This window comes from Phocoena sinus, chromosome 9, assembly GCF_008692025.1.
Source record: "Phocoena sinus isolate mPhoSin1 chromosome 9, mPhoSin1.pri, whole genome shotgun sequence".
Taxonomy (NCBI): domain Eukaryota; kingdom Metazoa; phylum Chordata; class Mammalia; order Artiodactyla; family Phocoenidae; genus Phocoena; species Phocoena sinus.
The window spans coordinates 40,674,026-40,694,761 of NC_045771.1; the positions used below are offsets into that span (position 1 = coordinate 40,674,026).

The 20,736-nt window shown below is 43.9% G+C and overlaps 1 protein-coding gene across 1 annotated transcript in view; it reads right to left on the reverse strand.

Annotated features, from left to right (window-relative positions):
* Positions 1-1,256: 1,256 nt before the first annotated feature.
* The window catches only part of LOC116759140, a 51,901-nt gene continuing 32,421 nt past the window's right edge, over positions 1,257-20,736 (reverse strand). The window contains exons 4-5 of the mRNA XM_032642573.1: positions 4,858-4,918; positions 1,257-2,096 (exon numbers count right to left, since the gene is read on the reverse strand). Of these exons, the coding sequence (XP_032498464.1) occupies positions 1,943-2,096; positions 4,858-4,918 (215 nt within the window). The 3' untranslated portion in view covers positions 1,257-1,942. The remainder of the gene's footprint in view (positions 2,097-4,857; positions 4,919-20,736) is intronic.

Here is a 20,736-nt window from a genome sequence, read left to right on the forward strand (position 1 = left end):
GTGCCACTGAACTGTGTACTAAGCATCTTTCCTTTAGCAGGAAGAATCGTAGACTAAAACTACCCAGAGGAAACCAGACAGATGGAAGCCTCATGTCTAGTCACAGACGCCAGCTTCGTGTAGATCAGTGGGTTTAGACATGTCTCATGGTTTTAAATGATTTATTCCCCAGTCCCTTCTGCCTAGCTCTGAAGTCTACTAACAAAAGAAATATTACCTTTATTATATGTTCTTTTGTCCTCCCCGTCTCCAGCTGCCGAAATAAGCTTTCGTTTCTTGGTATAAATGCTAAGCTCCTACAGCAAAATGACCTAAAGGTGACACGAGGCAGTTAGCACTCAGCAGCGTCCTGCTGTGGGTGCCCTCATATCGGGAGTCCTGAGACTCAGCTTTTAATTAAGACTTGGCTCTGCCATCAACAAGTGATACTTCTTGGGACAATTTGTCTGGGTTTCCATGTCTTCATAGTAATTGGTTTTGTGCATTTTTGTTAAAGTGATGGAATGACAAAGGCAACACAGCAGATGCATGACTGTGCTCTTTTAAGGAGAAATGTGGCTCGTGAGAAGGGGCTCTCACTTCATGAGCCCTCTCTTCTCCCCACTACAACCATAGTTCTCCCGAGTCCCCAGGTGGTGCTGAGGTTTCATGGGCCACGGAGAGCCCTTTGGGCCCTTCCCACCGCTTTTGCTAACGTTCTCATTACGAATGGCTACACACCACCGACTCCCAAGCTTCAGTCTGCACCTTCACCCAGCCCTTATGGGAAAGAAGAGGCTGTCTCGGAAGTGTTGTGCTCACCCTGACCTTAACTGCCCCACAGGTCTTGGACCAGCCCGTCCTTGGGCTCTTGGATAGAAGGGCCTCAGGTAGGCACAGTATACATTTTTCTGACTAAAAGCACATGATTTGTTTCACAAGAGATTTGTGAATTTTCAAATAATCTGAAAAATATGACAAATCATATTTAGTTAAGCCTCTAATTAATTGCCTTGACCAAAAAAGAACAAAATTACGTTAAATTCATCTACCCAAGGAAATCAGAGTGGGACCCATGACCACTCACTTCTCCCTTATTAGTGAGAAACAAGAATCCTCTCCCCTGCCCCAACCAATCTCTATTTGTGATTTCACAGTCCAGCCCCATTTTTTTTTTTTTTCCCCCCGGTACGTGGGCCTCTCACTGTTGTGGCCTCTCCCGTTGCGGAGCACAGGCTCCGGACGCGCAGGCTCAGCGGCCATGGCTCACGGGCCCAGCTGCTTCGCAGCATGTGGGATCTTCCCGGACCAGGGCACGAACCCGCATCCCCTGCATCAGCAGGCGGACTCTCAACCACTGCGCCACCAGGGAAGCCCCAGCCCCATTTCTTCTTTCCAAAATCCTTTCATCTCTATGTAAAGGAAGACATTAATTTTCAGCCTCATGGAAAGATAAACAAAAGGAAGAATGCATCTTGTCCCAGTCTTTAGGAATTTCAATGTAAAAATGCGTTCCATTTGTAGAACAAAGGCTTGTTATTTTCACCCCATCTTCAGGAATGGTGATTCCCAGAAAGGTCTGGAATTTAAACTTTTGGTTTCATGCTTGACATCTGGATGGGTTTGTTTATGTGTGACTGTTTCTCATCTGGGGAAGGTGGGAGTGGCGAGGGAAAGGCATTAAATACTCAACTCTTGCCTGCCCATCAGCACTGGCAGCAACTGGTGTCCATAAAGACAGTGGAAGATGAACTGTGACTCCAGCATCTGTGAACCAGGTCTCCCTGGAGCTGACGTGCAAGTGGGAGACAGGTAGATGGCGCCTTGCCTCTTCAGGCTGCAGTGGGGCAGAACAACTTCTTAGGGAAGGTAAACAGGCTTCCCAGGCATGAATATCATTCTACTCATTTTCTTCTGGAAACAGTGCTCCGAAAAAGGTTGATGAAGACGTCAGGATACCCAGTTATTTTAAAGCCATTTGGCAATTTTTTCTGTAGTCGTCCAAAAGGTCATTAGACTTGCCGACAGCCGATGTTGCATGCCAACTTGTTTGCAGAAGAACCCAGTTATCACACACAAAAACCCTCCGGTTGCAGATCAGTTTACTCGCCTGGCAGCTTTCAGAAAAGAGAAAGAAACAGATGTTCCTCATGCTCTGACTTCAACAGGCCTCCAACCAACCCTTCCAGCAGCAGAGACCTGATCTCAGCCCAGTGGGCACCTTTGAACCAAAGTCCTGCGTCCCCTCTGGCATCTGGTCCACCCCACCCCCTCTGCCCCCAGCCTCCCAGGCCCAGTCAGTGCTCAGAGGAGCCAGGTCTCTTCTAACTTGTTTTCCTTTTTTAAAACAGAGAAGTTATTTTTTTTCTGGTTTTGAAAATAACCAAGAGCTGCAGTGCTAACTCTCAAGGTGAACTTGGCCTAAGGGAGGCGTAGTTGTGGACTCTGTGACCTGCCAGCTTGAGTGACAGGATGTTTACAGTCATCGGGAGACTCTGAGAATTGAAGGCCTCTGTAGATTTCTTGGTTTTTATGAATGTTTAAAAATACAGTGATTTTAAAAAGGGCCTCATTTAGGAATCATCTATCTCATGTTTTCTAATCTGTATATTTAAACTTCTATGTCATTTATCAATACAGTAGAGGCACTAATGATGAATAATTATGAGTGTGGAACTGTAAAAGTTCAGAATATGTAGTCATTTACAGAGGCAGCACGGCACAGTGGTCAAGGCACAGACTCTGGAGCCAGACTGCATTTGAACCCTGGCTGTGTGACCTTGGACGACTGACAACCTCTCTGAGCCTCTTTTCCCTTTTGTAAAAAGCACATGAGAAAGATCCTTCTTCATGTGATTTTTGTGAGGATTAGAACAGTGGTGAATAGGTGAAAGCTAATGGTATTTACAGTGTTTTGGAAGCACAAATTTGAATCATGTGTGCCGTGGGATTGACATGCAATAGCTTATCCCCTGACCTGAGAGACAGGCTATTGCAGATCAGTGAGGAAAGAATGAATACATTAATAATGATGCTGGGACAGTTGGTGACCCCCATGGGAAGGCAATGAAAAGAGCCCTGCTTCCCTACTTTCGTACACAAAAATCAATTATAGACAGAAATAAATTAAGGACTTAAACATGCAAGGTAAAACTTTAAATTTTTTAGAAGAAAACATAAGAGAATATCATTTTGTCCTTAGAGTAGGAGACTTTTTTTTAAAGACAGAAACAGGTGAAACTATTTTTGAAAGCTATTAATAAATTCAACTACATTAAAATTAAGCACTTCTGCTCATTAAGATACCATAAAATATTGAAAAGATAGGCACAACCTGGGAAAAGAGACTTGTAACATATTTAACTGACAAAAGATTCATGTCCAGAATAAAAGGGTGCCCATAAATCAAGAAGAAAAAAGCAAACAACCTAACAGAAAATTATCAAAAGATCTGAACAGGTATTTCACAGAAGAGAAGACAGGAAAGTTAATGAACATATGAAAGCACACTCAATACTGTTAGAAGACAAGACAATGCAAGTTAAAATCACAGTAAAATGCTATTTCACACCTACCAAGTTGATAAAATACCAAGCATGGCTAGAGGGCAATGATCGGGGACTCAGATGCACTGGTAGTGGGAAGTGCGTGGGTGTAACCATTTTGTAACACAACTAGGTATTGGCAAGTAGAGTTGAAAACCCACAACCCTACAGCCTAAGCCCACTCCTAAGAGTGGATCCCCAAATTTGCTGCATGTCACAATCACCTGACATGCTTTTAGAAATCCTGTGCCCAGGCCGCACCCAGATTAATTTAATTAAGAATTTCTGGGGGTGAGACCAAGGCATGAGTATTTTTTAAAACAGCCAGATGATTCCCATGTGCAGCCAAGCTCTCCAGCCAAGGGTACCTTCTGCCTGTGACCTTCGGCTGCTCCTCAGAGGATGCGGAAGAGGAAGAGGCCCAGGTTTGATGAGACACCTGGAAGGCTACAAGCATGGTGAGCAAAGTCCCACACAAGCTTCCCTTCCACAGGCACTGCCTGCAGGAGAGGAGTCCTGTCCACTCTGGATTTCTACCTCTTGTGCCACATAAAGAGCCAAGTCCTCCAGCAGCCCATCTGGCCCAAGGCACAGCCGTGACCTCTTCCCCTACACCAATCGGGTAGCTGTGCTCAAACTGTACAGCTGAGGATGGGGCTTTCTGTGCTGTGGAGCTGAAGGCTGGGCAGGAGTGGTGGGACTCCCAGGAGGTGGACTTTAGTCAGAGGTCTCTCAATTGGGGGCTGCCAGTGGACTGTCGCTGATGTTCCCTTTTATGACATCCATATAGCTGTAGGGTGACTGCTCGAACGAGGCAGGCCTCCTCAGCAAATGAGAGCTTCCTCATGATTTTGTAGTAGTTGATATAAAAAATTGCGATTGAATTTGAAATCCAGTTGCATTATCAAGGGATTTTTCAACCTAACATTTGTCAATGAAAGAAAAGGAAGAGCTGTTTGATTCTTTAAGTATCCTTCTTCAATTGTTATTACATGGTTTTAACATTTTTATTCATAACCTTGAGAGTAATGGCTTTTGTCCATGAAGACTATCAAAAATTTAAAGAGATCATCACTTAAAATCTTGATCAAAATTGCACGTAACTCTTTCATGCATAAAACCTGATTTTTTAGAAAAGTATGTTCAAGGAGGAAATCTCAAGTTTCTTTTTTTAAAAAAATGTGAAAAGAGTCTATATAGAAGTGTTATACTTTTTCCTAACATAATTATGTAATATTAAAAAAATCACTTTCTTAACATAATTATGAAACATAAAAATAGTTCTTTTTTCACCCGTACCTATAGAGATGCCCCCAAATCCCCTGCAGCTTACCCCAATAGGCAGAACAAATACCATCTTTTTCGATGCACCATGACGGCTCGGGAAGCATAGCCTTAAAGAGAAATTTTGCATGAAAAGTATGTAAGAATGTATTTTATAGCAGCATTCTTTATAATAGTAAACAAACAGAAAACCACCCAAAAGATCGACAACAGAATGGATAAATGGTGGCGTGCTCATTCAATGGAATAGGACACAGTAGGGGTATCAGTGAACTACAGCAACATGTCACCATGAAGCAATCTCAAAAGCTTTATATTAAGCAAGGAGAAAAAAGCAAGTCATAGAAGAAAATGTACAAAGCTCAAAAATAGGCAAATCCAAACAAAAAATTTGGGTGAGAGAGGATTAGTGATTTTTTTAAGGGAAAATACAGCCATTCACTCATTCAAGTCCACACAAACCTTGACACTTGCTGTTTTTTCTGCCTGGAATACTTTCCCCAGAGAGTGATTTGTTTTTTCCAAAATAAGGCACTACCTTATCTGTGAGGTCTTCCCAGATCAGCTGATAGAAAATTGTACAAGAGAAGGTGCAGCGCGGGGGCGTGCGCACACACAAACACACACACACATCCATCCAGACATACCCCTGCTCACACCACACAAGGATACGCATCGTGTGCACACTCCATGCCCACCTTACTTGACTTCATAGGATTCAACACCTGGCATATAGATTTATTTGTTTACTGTCTGTCCTTCCCACCCAAGGGAGCAGAAACTTATTTTGTTCACTACTATCTCTCCAGCACCTAGAACAGTGGTTAGCACATACTAGGAATTCAATAAAAATCATTGGATACAAGTGGGGATTTACTTAGCAGTTACTTTATTCAGACTACCAAATTCTAGTGCAGGTACAAGATTTAAAGTCACCAACTTGGGTATGTAAAAATGAAACTATTTCGCAATAATTGCATTTTATTTGTTCTCAGCCCCCACTTTTCACTGGTTGAGAGAATCTAGAGCTTTCCATTTCAAGGTAAACCTTTCTTTTCTAGATTTTTCCTCTGGCTGTCCTTTGGATAAATGGTCAGTATAACATTTTACCCCACTCCGCATCCCTCTGCCTGGAGGTGAGCTTAGTTCCTGGGGCATGGAAGTTTACAGTGCAGTGTGAGGGGCCGGTCTTCTCCTCCATATGGGCCCATCACAGGCTGACATCTATGACAGTGTTCTTGTCCTGCTGGGTCTTTGTTCACAGGCATATCTGACCCCACTGCAGCCAAACTGCTGAAATAACAGAGTCGAAGCTTTCCTGTCTGCCTTGAGCATCCTCCTCTACCAATGAATCTCACTTGACTGAATATCCCTGAAGATGTGAAACAAGCTCTTCCATCATACTCAGTTCTTCCCCAATCTCTAAAAACTCAAAAAAAAATTTCTACCCAAATCTTGGCTCTGGCTCTATTACCAGAAGTTTTCAAAAATGGTTTTGCAAGTTTAAATAATGCTTTATTTACGTAATCCTTTGGGAAATCTGCAGAGGTATTTTTTTCTTCCCAACAGATGTTCACTACCTGCAACTCCCCCCTTTTTTTTTTCTTAAAGCACATTCTCTGCATTCAAAGACCTTATTCTTTTTTTATTATTATTAATTAATTTATTTTTTTTTTGCTGTGTTGTGTCTTCATTTCTGTGTGAGGGCTTTCTCTAGTTGTGGCAAGCAGGGGCCACTCTTCATTGCGGTGCGCAGGCCTCCCACTATCGCGGCCTCTCTTGTTGCGGAGCACAGGCTCCAGACGCGCAGGCTCAGTACTTGTGGCTCACGGGCCTAGTTGCTCCACGGCAAGTGGGATCCTCCCAGACCAGGGCTCGAACCCGTGTCCCCTGCATTAGCAGGCAGATTCTCAACCACTGCGCCACCAGGGAAGCCCGCCCCTTTTTGTTTTTAATGTAGCATTTTTGATGGAAATATTTTTACCAGATATTTCACACCTTCCAAATTTATTCAGTGTACAATCCAGAAGATAATGACCTGATTTTCAAAAGAAGGTCATGTCTTCAAGAATATTAATTATTATCCCATGCTATTCAGTAGCTCTGGGAGCTGTCATGGGTGAGAGAAATGGGCAGGGTAGCTTGGCTTTCACTACATCCTGGCGCATCTGCTCTTCTTTCTTCCATCAGCTACTCTCAAGGGCGCTAGCCTGTCAGTCAGAAGTGATGCTCATCACTCTTTCTGTCTATAGCAGGTTGGCCTTGCTTCTCCAGGTGTGGTCCTTGGACCAGCAGCATTAGCATCACCTAGGAGCTTTTAGAATCTTGGGCCCCTTCCAAGACCCACTGAAGCAGAGTCTGCATTTTATCAGGATCCCAAGGTGATTCGTGAGTTCGTTAAAGTTGGGGAAGCACTGCTCCAAATTCAGCCCTGCCCTCACTCCCAGGACATGTCAATTCTCAGGCTGAGGCCTGAGCTGCCTCTCCCTGCCACACACATGCAATCATGATTTAGATGACCTGTGGACTCACACTGGATCAACATTACTAGACAGAGAACAATTTCCAGTATAAGATGAGCTAGGACAATTGTCCCTAACCCAGAGTTTGGACTGACCTTGGGACAATAACTCAGGGAAGCAGCTAATAGGAAAAAGAACGTGGTGCAAAAAGCAGTCTGAGACACTTTTATGTACAAAAACCCCAGCAGCTGTATTGCGATGGCAAATCATTGCAATCGTGGTTACAAACACACACACACACTTTGTCCAGCACATCCCCCAGGTTGTACTTTTGTGACTTATTTTTATCTACAAACATCTATTATGAGTTGATTTCACCTGAACTACAATTTTCCCTGGGTTAGTAAGATGAGTGTGGACTGGAAAAGATGGGGGCAGATAGCGTGAGATTAGTTGAGCTCTTCTCACCCCTGTGTGGATCCTATAACTACAGGTCAGGAGAAAGTATTCTGGAGCTAGACTGCCTGGGTTCAAGACCTTGCCCTGCTTGTGTCACTGAATAGTACAGTACAAGTTATTTCAACTCTCTGCCTCAGTTTCCTCATTTAAAATATAGAGATGATCATAATTGCTCACCTCTCTGGGTGAGTGTAAGAATTATATAAATTAACACACAGAAAGTGTTCAGAACCATAACTGATACATAGGAAGTACTCAATAAATCATTGTTGTTATCTCTAAACCCAAATAGAAGGCGTTAAGCTACTTTTATTTCCTCCTTAAGCCATTTTTAGCTGTGAGACCTTGATTCAATTTACTTACCGTCTCTGAGCCTCAGTTTCCTCATCAGTAAAAAGAGGATAAGCATAGTACTTACCTCACAGTGGAGCAAAAGTAAAATGAGAAGACTTGTAAAGAAGCACTAGCAGAGTACCTGGCACATTCAGGCTCTGAGCAAATCTTAGCTGCTTTCTCTCCTTTGCCATGAAAACAAATAGTCAATACAACTAAATAAGATGTGTTTTTGTTGCGGTACGCAGGCCTCTCACTGCTGTGGCCTCTCCCATTGCAGAGCACAGGCTCTGGACGCGCAGGCTCAGTGGCCATGGCTCACGGGCCCAGCCACTCCGCGGCATGTGGGATCTTCCTGGATCGGGGCACGAACCCGTGTCCCCTGCATCGGCAGGCGGACTCTCAACCACTGCGCCACCAGGGAAGCCCCAAGATGTGTTATTTTACATGCAATTCACATTCAAGATACCAGTGCCAGGAAAATTCTATCTACCCAGCTCAAATTCTCCTTCAATGATGCGCTCCCTCACCCACTCCCTCAGGGACCCCGTGACTCTCTATTCTGACCTGTCCTAAAGCACTTAGCCCACTGGGTCATGGCACATCTGCTTGTACGTACATGTCCTGAACTAGGCTGTGCACTGCTTAGGGGTAGGTATCATATTTTATTCATATCCACATCCCAATACCCCAGGCAGGGCCATCCACAGAGCAGACAACATTTGTGGCATGGATGGGGGCATGCATTGGTGGGTGGGTGGGAAGGTAAGTGGATGGAGGAAAGCCTAGGGCAGCTCCAAGGCTCTTTTGCAACAGAAAGATGTAGAGGCCCGTGTGGCCCCTGTTGTTTCACAGCTGTGTTGGATGACTTGAGCCGTACGTGACTTGGTAAAGAGTGCATGACTCTATTACATTGTGAATAATGAACTCTTTCCAGCTAGGTGCATACACGGACAGAAAATAGCAACAAGTTCTTACAGTTCAGGTAGTTTCAGCTCTGTAGCTGAAGAGTACATATGTATTAGGGTTGTTCAGAGTTTATGCAGACCCTTTAGGATGGCGTCCTAAGTCCTCTCTCATCTGGCCCCAACCTCCCTTCCCAGGCTTCCTTCTCCCCTATCTCTTCACTGCCTGCTGAGAACTGGTCAGTCCAAGAACACTTTACGGATATCCCATCATAATCAACTGCCCCCTCTCTGCACACCCTCGGAAAACTACCGTGTTTTTTGTCTTTGCAATGTTATTTGTCCATTTTATAGATAAGGAAACTGAGGATTAGAGCGATTAATTTGCCCAAGCTCACAGAGTTAGTAAGTAGAAGCATCAGGATGTGAACCTGGGCTATCTAACTCCAGAGGAAATGTTCTTGAACACCATGCAAAGAGCAGGGATGTTTACTTATTTTAGCAAATATGTCAATAGTACTCTGAAAAAAGGTGCTGATGTGCTGAACTGGCATCAGCCATTATAAAAAAGAATGAGTAATTGACACAAATCATAGCTCTTGGTTACTTCAGTGACTAATCTCTTTATTCAGATTACTATCGTGACATATACATAAATATATATACATCAACATATTAACTGTCAATTTCAAATTTATAATCTGTGTTTCCCTGGGCCAGAATAAAGGCTGGAGTTCAGAGCAGGGTCAAATTAACAGTAATTATTATTCTTTTATGATCTTTATTTGCCTCTTGCTCTTATAGGACTTACAACCTACTGCCAAGCTTCCCCAGAATCTGTTTATTGTAGGGAACTCCTTGGAATATCACATACATTAAGGCCCTGCTGGTTACTAACATATGGTATGGACCTTCTCTCCATCTGTGTTCTGACACCTTGGATGAGGCTCGCTAATGCCACCTCTGCTATTGTGAGTAAGACAGCACTATATTTTCCCCATTTCACCAAAACCATCTTACAGTCCAAGTATAAAGCAAGAGAACGCCTGTCTCCTTTTATATTTCCCTTAGGACCCTAAACTCAAAACTAGTCTTCGATCGCCCTGGTATCCACAAGATTTTAACAAAACCATCTCTTTCTATTTTGACAAGACACACCTCTATCCTATGCAACCATTCCTTTGGCCCTGCCAAGGACCAACAGGGCACCCTCCCCTAGGGAAACCTTTTGAGGAGGTGGTAGAGTCTGCCCTTGGGTTTGCTACAGCAGAATGCCCAGGAATCCAACTGGCCCTAAGGTCCATGCTCAAGCTGCCAGTGCCTGGCCTTCACAGCCTCCAGGCTCTGTGTTCATTTTTCTAGTCAGGCCATGGTATAAACTGAATTGGTGACCCTACCCACCCACCCCAATTCATACATCGACGCCCTAGCCCCCAGTGTGACTGGCCTTTACAGAGATAATTAAGGTTAAATGAGGTCATAAGGGTGGGGCCCTAATCCCATAGTACTGGTGTTCTTAAAAGAAGAGGAAGAGACAGACGCCAGGGAGCTCCCTCTCTCTCTGCACGTGCACAGGGGGAAGGCTAAGTGAGGACACAGTGAGAAGGTGGGAAGAGAGGTTTCACCACAAACCAACCAACAGCACCTTGATCTTGGACACCCAGCCTCCAGAACTTCAAGAAAATAGATTTCTGTTGTTTAAGCCACCCGGTCTGTGGTATTTTGTGATGACAGCCCTAGCAGACTAATATAGACCATAATGGTCCAAACAGGTCCACTCAACAACTAATAGGAATCGCAATGCAGTAAAATTCCCCACACGCTTTTTCAGGGAAAGACATTTCTGGGACACCTTTTGCCCCAATGATTATTCCTCACCCACTGCTTTCTGTGTTTCAAGGAGAAGCTTCCCTTCCTGCTGACTTTAAGCACCCTGTGGAATAAAGATCATCTACAGGAAAGGCATCATCTAATCTCAGCCACAGAGACTCCCTGAGGGATCAAGGGACACAGCCAGAGAGAATTTCACTCTCTGGGCATCTCTGCTCCTATGCAAAGAGGGGCTTATGCAGAAAGGATTTACCCACATAACAAAATTGCCATAAGGTAACTGCTAATGACATGGCTGCCGCTCCATGCAGAGCACCTGCCGCCACCTGACACAGCATAAAGCTCCACATTTTGGCAGCACTTCTTTGTCTAACACAAATGATCTTATTTTCACAAGCAGCTGGAACTGCCAAAAGCCCCAGTGAACAAACACAGTCTGGCAGATGCCACGATGGGGCTGAGAATATGAGTTCCTGGGATGGGAACTGGCAGGTTTACACACTTCCCCAGGTCCCAGCAGGCAGAGCACAGGCGACAGACACACACTGACCTGCATGTTAACGTCCCCAAAGTGCAGAGAACAGGACATGGGAGACGCAGGGGTGAAATTGGTATGAAAGTGCTTTAAGGTGAAACGAAATGCTTCTCACCGCTTTAACCACTGAGGACATTTTCAGATTATTCAAAGGCAAAGGCAGCCTATAACAAGGTACAGGCACATAAAATATGTTTTTAACTGGAAAAGCAATCCAGGGCTGTCTAAATGCTTCATATGACAGAAATATTTACATTTACATAGAAGGAAGAAAAATGGTTAATTGGATTCTTTTGAATGAAGGACCATTAAAGTGTATTTTCACAATAATTGGTAGCTTCTTGCCCAGGGACACTTGCAGCTATAGGAGTCCCTCAGGAATGTGGAAAATCACCCCTTCTCCGGTGGCAGCCTCTTGGATACATCCTCTACACTGCCACCGTGCCCCCCAGAGAGCTTTATAAAATGCACAACTCTTCACATCCTCCCGAGGGTTGCTCTTTTTTGCCCTCAAAGTTATAGCTACAGTCGGGCTTCCCTGGTGGCGCAGTGGTTGAGAGTCCGCCTGCCGATGCGGGGGACGCGGGTTCGTGCCCCGGTCCGGGAAGATCCCACATGCCGCGGAGCGGCTGGGCCCATGAGCCATGGCTGCTGAGCCTGCGCGTCTGGAGCCTGTGCTCCGCAACGGGAGACGCCACAACAGTGAGAGGCCCGCGTACCGCAAAAAAAAAAGTTATAGCTACAGTCATCAGCATGGCCCAGGCATGAGTCCCTTCATGATGGCCTTTGCCTACCCCTCTGCCATCATCTCCTGCCCTCAGACATCACCCCACACAATAAAGATCCCAAACTACTCACTCTCACGCTGTCTTCATCTCCATAACTTTGCATATACTCTTTCATCCTCTACTCTGCTGAGTGAATTATGACCCATTCTTCAACATATGGGTCAAATTTACCCTTCTTTTCAAAGCTTCCCTGATGCTTCTAGGCAGTATTACTTGCTCCTTCCCTTACATCCCCAGAATACTCGAGGAGTCCCTTTGACATGAGGTTTAATATTCCATTTTGTTAGGATGTCTTGATACATATTGAGATGATGGGCCCAGGTGGTAGGTACCATTGTTATTTCTCTTTGAGTCTCTTTAATATCTCTAGGGCCAAGCATATTTAGCTGTTTGCCTAGAAAAATCTTTTGCCATTAAAATATGTGGAAACAGACAAACAAATGAAAAACACAAGGTGATTCATAAAATATCTTGAAGCATATGGAAAAGGTAATGTTCTCTAAAAATGTAGAAAAGTATACAACAAAACAACAAAAGAGGAAGGAAGGGAGGAAGGAAGGGAAGGAGGGAGGGAGGAAGGAAGGGAAGAAGGAAAAAAAGAAGAGCAAAGAAAATTATAGAGGACATTAGCTTGATGTCTTCAAAAAGACGTGGAGGGCATGACCTCCAGGAAACAGGATCAGGGAACCACAAGAACGGAAGAGGTTGTGATGAAAGAGACGTGACAGGAACTTGTGGAACTGGGGAAAAGAAAAAGCAAAAAGCAAGGAATTACAAAAGCAAAACCAAGACTAAATTAGAGCCATAAAAACCTCTTTCTTATTGTTCAGCTGTGTTTCTCTAGCTGGCACATTGGCCCTGGCTTCTTCCTCCTGCCCAGTCTAAGCTACAGGAGTCCCAGCAGATCTCCTGACTTAGCCCCACCCCTGCTAGGAATCTCTGTTATCTGGAAGAATCGCAGCTGAGGTAGAGCGTGATAAGAGCATTTAATTAGCCTTCTTGGGTAGGTAATCAGCTGCATCTTGGTCACTGGATGCTGAAAAGTTGAAGAAGATAAGTTATCAAAGAGAGAGAAAAGAAAAACAAAAATTAAAAGAGTAGTAAAAATAAGAACAGAGACAAAGATTTGTTATCTTTACAAAATATGCATTTTGTTTTTTAAAGATAAGTTATGAGTCTGACTCCAAAAGTATAGGCCACAAAAGCAAAAGTAAACAAACTGCACCATATCAAACCAAAAATCTTCTGTACAGTAAAGGAAATCATCAACAAAATGAAGGGGCAACCTACTGAATGGGAGAAAATATTTGCAAATCATAGATGTGATAAGGAGTTAATATCAGAAATATATAAAGAACTCTCATAATTCAATAGCAAAACAAAATCAATTAAGAAATAGGCAGAGGATCTAAATAGACATTTTTCCAAAGGAGACATACAAATGGCCAACAAGTACTGAGAAGATGCTCAGTACCACTAACCATCAGGGAAATGCAAATCAAAACCATAGTGAGATATCACCTGACACCTGTTAGAATGGCTATCATCAAAAGGACAAGAAATAACAAGGGTAGGCAAGGATGTGGGGCAAAGGGAACACTTGTGCACTGTTGTTGGGAATGTAAATTGATGCAGCAACTATGGAAAACAGCATGGAGGTTCCTCAAAAAATTAAAAATGGAACTACCGTATGATCTCACAATTCCACTTCTGGCTATTTATTGAAAGAAAATCAAAACACTAATTCAGAAAGGTACCTGGACTCCCATGTTCTCTGCAGCATTATTTATAATAGCCAAGATATGGAAACAATCTAAGTGTCCATCAATGGATATATGGATAAAGAAGATATGGCGCATAGATAGATAGATAGATAGATAGATAGATGGATAGATATAGATAGATAGATAGATAGATATAAATAGATACTACTCAGCCATAAAAAGGAATGAAATCTTAGGAAATCTTGCCTCTTGAGAAAACATGGATGGACATTGAGGGTAAAATGCTAAGTGAAATATGGAACACGGAGAAAGACAAATATTGTATGATCTCACTTATATGTGAAATACTTTTAAAAAAACAAACAAGCTCATAGATAAAGAGAACAGATTGGTGGTTACCAGAGGTAGAGGATGAGTGAAATGGGTGAAGAAGGTCAAAAAGTGTAAACTTCCAGTTATAAAATAAAGAAGTCCCAGAGAATGTAATGTATAGCACAGTGAGTACAGACAATAATACTGTATTGCATATTTGCAAGTTGCTAAGAGAGTAGATCTTAAAAGTTCCCATCACAGGAAAAAAATTTTTTGTAACTATGTATGAGGATGGAAGTTAACTATACTTGTTATTGCGATCATTTCGTAATCTATAAATATATCATATCGTTATGTCATACACATGAAACTAATATAATGCTATATGTCAATTATGCCTCAATACATTTTTTTAAATAAAGGTAGGTTATATTTTTATGACAAACATCAGAAAATACCCCAAAAACAAATATTCAAAAGAAGTAAAAACTATCCTCAGATTATCACTAACATTGTAATCTATATTTTTCCAAAAATTACAGTGTTCATACTCTCATACACATACCCTACATCAATTCTGTAAGTTCCTGTTGAAGATATTCTGTTAGACCAAATAAATCTAGGTGCTATTGAAAGATAAACCCAGAAATCTGCATGTTAAAATGATAAAAGTGTATTGCTTTCTCAGATCACAGACCATCGCTGACAACAGAGAGATTCTGCTTTTCACTCCAGGGCTCCTTCCAGCTTGTGATGCCAGGATCTCGGAGGCAACATCTGTGATATGTCTCCAAAGTCACTATGGAAGGGGAAGAGGGCAAAGTGAGCTTCTGTGGGGACAGGCCTGCAGAAGGTGTGCATCACTTCTGCTCACATTCCATTGACTCCATTGACTGAAAGGGATGAGGATCTAAGATTTAGCTTTGTGCCCAACATAACAGGAGACACACAGAGGTTGGGGAGCATTAGCAGTCTTTGGGTCGTGTAGTGGTTTTAAAAGAAGCCCACAAGTTGTCTGATGCTCCTCCCTTCAAAAGGTAGAGCCTAATTCCCCTACCCCTGAGTGTGGGCTCAAGTTCTAACGAATGCATATGATGATGTGTGACTTCTAAGACTGGGTCATAAAAGGCATTGTAGGGCTTCCCTGGTGGCGCAGTGGTTGAGAGTCCGCCTGCCGATGCAGGGGACGCGGGTTCGTGCCCCGGTCCAGGAAGATCCCACATGCCGCAGAGCGGCTGGGCCCGTGAGCCATGGCCGCTGAGCCTGCGCGTCCAGAGCCTGTGCTCCGCAACGGGAGAGGCCATAACAGTGAGAGGTCCACGTACCACAAAAAAAAAAAAAAAAAAAAAAAAAAAAAAAGGCATTGTAGCTTCTTCCTTGCTTACTTGGTCTTTTCTCTTGAATCATTTACTCTGAGCAAATGCCAGCTGCCATGTCAGGAGGACACTCAAATGGTCCTATAGAGAGGTTAGGGTGATACAGAATTTAAGACTCCTGCCCATAGCCAGCAATAAATCGAGCCAGACTTCCTCCTAACAGCCACAGAGAGGGCCATGTTGGAATTCATCTTCTAGCCCCAGTCCAGCCTTCAGACGACGGCAGCCCCAGCCCACAACATGACTGCAACCTCATGAGAGGGCCCCACCAGAAACACCCAGTAAAGCTGCTTGGATTCTGACCCCAAAAAACTGTGAGACAAACAATATTTACTGTTTTAAGTCATTACGTTTTGGGTAATTTATTATGTAGCAATAGATAATCAGTGCAGCATGGATCCACACACATAGCATAAGACAAAGCAAAGTTATCTCTTTTTCACTAAGTGAGACTTTGGAACCAGACCCAATATGGAACCTTTAATGGAGACTCCGTGACTCTCTTGCTTACACTTGGCAGCTATGAGACTTAGGGACGATGCTGAGAGAGACACTTCCTCTATGCATTTCCTTGAGGCCCAAACTCATAGTCTAGCCCTCTGATTATTGCCATTCAAATGGCCAGGTAAGGCCATTCCAAGGAAAACCGTGCCAAGTAAAAGCAAGGAAGAGGGAGGTGGAATCTGAATCTGATCAACAGGCCCATGGAGGTGGAAGGAGGGGACAAGGAAACAGCTTGTAAGAGGACACAGCCCCTCACCCTCTTCACAGAAGCAATCCCAGAAGAAAAGAGCAAATTTGCAGAAAAGGGAAAACTTTCCATTCTGACCTGGAATCCAAACTTCTTTCCTTGTCCCTCAAAATTCTCCACCTCCAAGTGCTCAGAGTTATTAAATATCTGTAATCAGATCCATTCATATTAGATTCCTCTGACCTGGGATGCAGTGGGGTTAATGCAAAGGAGCTTTATGCCTTCCCTGGAGGACAAATGGTGTTATCTCCTGGCCTCCTAGGGCTATTGTTCTCTGCTTTTTACTAATAAAGGCTGGGGTCTGATTAATTCTATGACAGAATAACAGTTTCTAATAATAGCCTATCTTCTCAAGTTCATTTTCACTTAATAACATCATACTCTAGTACATAGAGTCACTCAAATGAATAATCAACCGAGTTTTTCACACTTACACCTTGCTAAAGTGGCTTTAATGGGCAGGGTATTTAGCACAATAATTGTTTACATACAGCAACAAAAAATTGCATGAATTCGTTAATGTTTGTAATTTTTTTTCTAAATTAAAACTGTCCCCTTTTATTGAATGCTCACTAATTACTTTCATCTTGACAGATAGCTCATATTATGCTTTTGAATTATCAGCAAATTGATGAATTTGTGTAGCTTAAATGAAAGAAGTATTTCACCAGCAATAGCTATTTGACTATTGCCCAGCAGTCAATTTCATTCCTTGTTTAAAAGACTAACTTGCATGTTGGGCCCTTTTTTACATGTATGGATGGATGGATAGTAGAACAGGAGATAGATGGGTAGACAGACAGGGAGAGAGAGAAAAAGAGAAAGGGAGAGAGAGCCACCCGGGTATACAGAAATGGAAGGCAATGCTGAACCACACAGGAGACAAAAAGTCATTACCACTTGATAGAAAGCACAACACACTGGAATCTGAGTCCTGGTTCTGAGCCCTGCTCCGGCACTTACAACTTTTTTGCCCAAAGCAAGTAACTGCAACCATTCTCAGGTCCATTTCCTTGTCTGTGGTAGGGGATACCACTGCCCCCTGTCCTGCCTGTGGTGTTGAAATATTTGAGTAGGTGACAGTGCTCTAGAATGACAATCAACAGTGTAAGAGATCATAAAGATGGGGAGAAAACGCCTCATGTGACTGCCACCTTAATTCCTACCCCTCTATTTCCAAAATTGCTTATGCTGTTCTAATGGGCACAGCGGAGGCTTCTTGTAAGGATTCCAGTGTTTGGTTCCTTTGAAACACCGCCTCTCAGGGACTATGGCCAAGTACCTAGAGGAGCAGCCAGGGAGTATTTGTATCAGCACCTTATCATACTCCAAACACTTTGTTCTTGCCTACCCCAAACCTTCACTTCCAGAATGGACCCAAACTCCTGCTAAAATAAAAATTAGGATAAAAGTGAGTTTAATATCACTGAGCACACAATAACCAAGACCCAAACTGTGATTAGATGTTCTGCTCTGCTTGGCCCTAAACTAAAACCACCAAACAAACAAAACTGTTCCCTCTCTCTCTTCCCTCCTTGCTCCTGGAGGGTTGGAGTGACCTTTGATGACCTCTGCCCTCCCTCTAGGACTAAGAATTTTAATCACGGCATCCCGAAGCCTCACTCAAAGCCATCAAGTTCTCCTCATTTTACAAAGCCCGCCTTGAGCTGTCGAGACAAGCACACAGTTATACGGCCCCTGGGATGCCCCCACTCCCACCTCCCCAAACACAGGATTGTGCAAAAGAGCATGCTTTTTGCCCATCTTTTTCCCTCATATCCTCTCTTAACCTGTGACACAGTATTTTGGTCAAAGCGTCAATGAATGAATCACAAATGGTGAGAGAGAGTTTCCACTTCACAAATAGTTTTCAGTGTGGGTGGTACCTTACCTTAGTAGATTTGTCAACTGCTTTTTCAAGCTCGGGAATCATGGAAACCTTTGCAGCACTGCATAGAGCTCAAGAAAAATTAGCCGAGAAACCATTAATGTGATATAAAAATGCACATGTGCCCTGGGCCAATGGAGGCGAAGGCAGACGTGTAATGCTAATAAGATGATTCACAGGCACTTCTGGGTCCTCTAAGGATGCCCAGGACCCAGAAATAGTTGTATCATCTTTGCAGCCGTTTGTATCAACAAAATACATTTTTCATTGGCCATGAAACAACAACAAAAATGCTCAGAGATAATCTCCAACATCTATTAATCCAGTCTGAATTTTAGGGGAGCCAGGGAAGGATTCGATGGAAACGTGGGTTTTTATCACCTCTAGGCAACTGAATGAACACGCTCATCACTTTAAGACTCTTTTCCACAAGCCCACAAGTGCCATCCTCTCTGCCAGGAAAACCTAAGCATCCATGCTCACTCGTCCCCTCTAGATCTTCACTCTTATGCCTCCCTCAGTGGCCACCAGAAAATACATTTATTGGAAGCCACATCAAAACCAGATGGCTCGTCATGGATTTGGGGAGCCTGGCTTCAGCCCACTGTTGCCGTGACTTTCATGACTTTTTATCAGCATTGCCACCACTGCTACCCCAGATGATTAATTAAGAGAAACCAGATCTATTACTATCGCACCAAGTGGTGGATCCAAATAATTCTGAGAGTCCTAGATGGGTGAGTATGTCATAGTTTAGAATCAGGATAGGAGTGGGGTTTTGCTTATTTTCTTATTCTAAGGAAAAGCAAGCTCTCAGTTGCCGGCCTCCAGCCCAGATTCATGGTCAAAGACCTGGGCTTTGTGGCCTTAAGCTTTCTCCACCTCCACTCCTCCCTTCCAAACTACATGATGCAGACTCTGCTGATGTCCGTGGAAGATGCTGTGATGTACAGCCCAGATCTCCCTTCAGGAATGAAGGGCTCATTTTCCTTGGCTGTTCAGTGGGCAGCTGGCCAACAGCGCTTAGCTCTGAGCCCTCTCGGGGAATTCCCTTGGCTGAAGGGAGCCACCTTGCCCAGGGCAGCCCTCATCCAATGACTGGTCCACAGGGGGATATAAAGACCCTTCCCCTTTGTCCCAACTCAGGACAACTCTGAAGAGCCATCCTTCCTTCAAAGCTCCCTGAGGGGTCAGCTGCACCTTCCTTAGAACTGCATCACAGCCAAACTTCTCCCTCTGCCCACGCCTGCTTTCTTCCATCCCCTGCAGGTGTTGATCCCAAGAAAACTTCCTATAATATTTCTTGCATACTAATCTCTTATCCCAGAGTCTACTTCCTGGAATCCAACCTGTGGCTATCCCCATGTCCCTTGGCCCACCTCCATTTTGACTTAAGCTGAGGCTGAGAATCTGGTGACTGACAGCGTCCAACGTCGAGCACCTGCATTTCTTGGCATCTCTGCCTGGGGCTTTCTTAGCAAAATGGTACAACTGGGGAGTGTGGAAGTTAACACCCCTGGAAGGACCCAGGATAAACGCCCACCTTCCCATATTTGGGTGTCACAGTTCTGAGGCATATTCCACAGTTTCTCCAGAGTCCCTGGGATCTGAGTCTCCACTCAGATGGCCCCCAGCCACCTCACCTGTGGACACATTGTTGGCTTTCTCCTTCTTTGTCTCACTGCTTCACTCCCTGCTTCTCTTCCCGGGATCACCTCCCAATAAGCCACTAGCACCCAGGTTCCTGCCTCAGAGTCCACCTCTGGGTGAGATGTGCTTATTTCTTTCCCTTTCTAAGCTGGAAACTCATCTTCCTGGGGGCAGAACCAAGGGGGCACTTGCAGGAAGGGGGCCATGAGTCACGATGAGTGTGAGTGTCAGGACAGCTGTGGAAGATGCTAAGAACACAAGCTAGATCCTCCACAATGCCTGGCTAGTGTCGACGTATTTTATGATAAAATTTATTAAGAGAAGGTAGGCTTAGATGTCACCCTTCCCCCATCTTCCTGTGTGGGAACTCCCCAGGTGCTCCAGAGACTGGATGACAACAATGACTGTCGCTTACCAAGCCCTGTGCCGATTCAGGGAGGAGCATTGGGCAGGATCTCACTCATCCTTCGAGGTCGATAAAATCATTGACTCAGTTATGAGACTGAGAATGGTGAGTGATTTCCATGGTCTCACCATTAATCAACTAAGAGCCAGGATTCAAATCCAGAGCAGATCACTTCAAACTGCTAATTCCTAATCAGGGTGTAAGAGGTCACTGAAATATGCATGTGCCCAGTCAGGCGAATGCTGGGCAGCTTGGGGTCAGTGATTTGAAGAGGAGAAATGAAATGGTCTTTGTGTATTTCAGGGATACCTACGAGAGCATGCAGGAAAAGGGCTAACAGGGTCCGGAAAGCTCTAAAAGCAAAAATATACTGAGGAGGGTAGAGAATGAGAAAAGAGATAAAATAACCACATCATCTTCCAGGTCAGCAGGGAACCCTTGAGAAATGAGCTTGGTGACAGTCCGAGCAGGCTGAATATGATCTGTCCTGAGGAGGGCCTCTGGTTTCG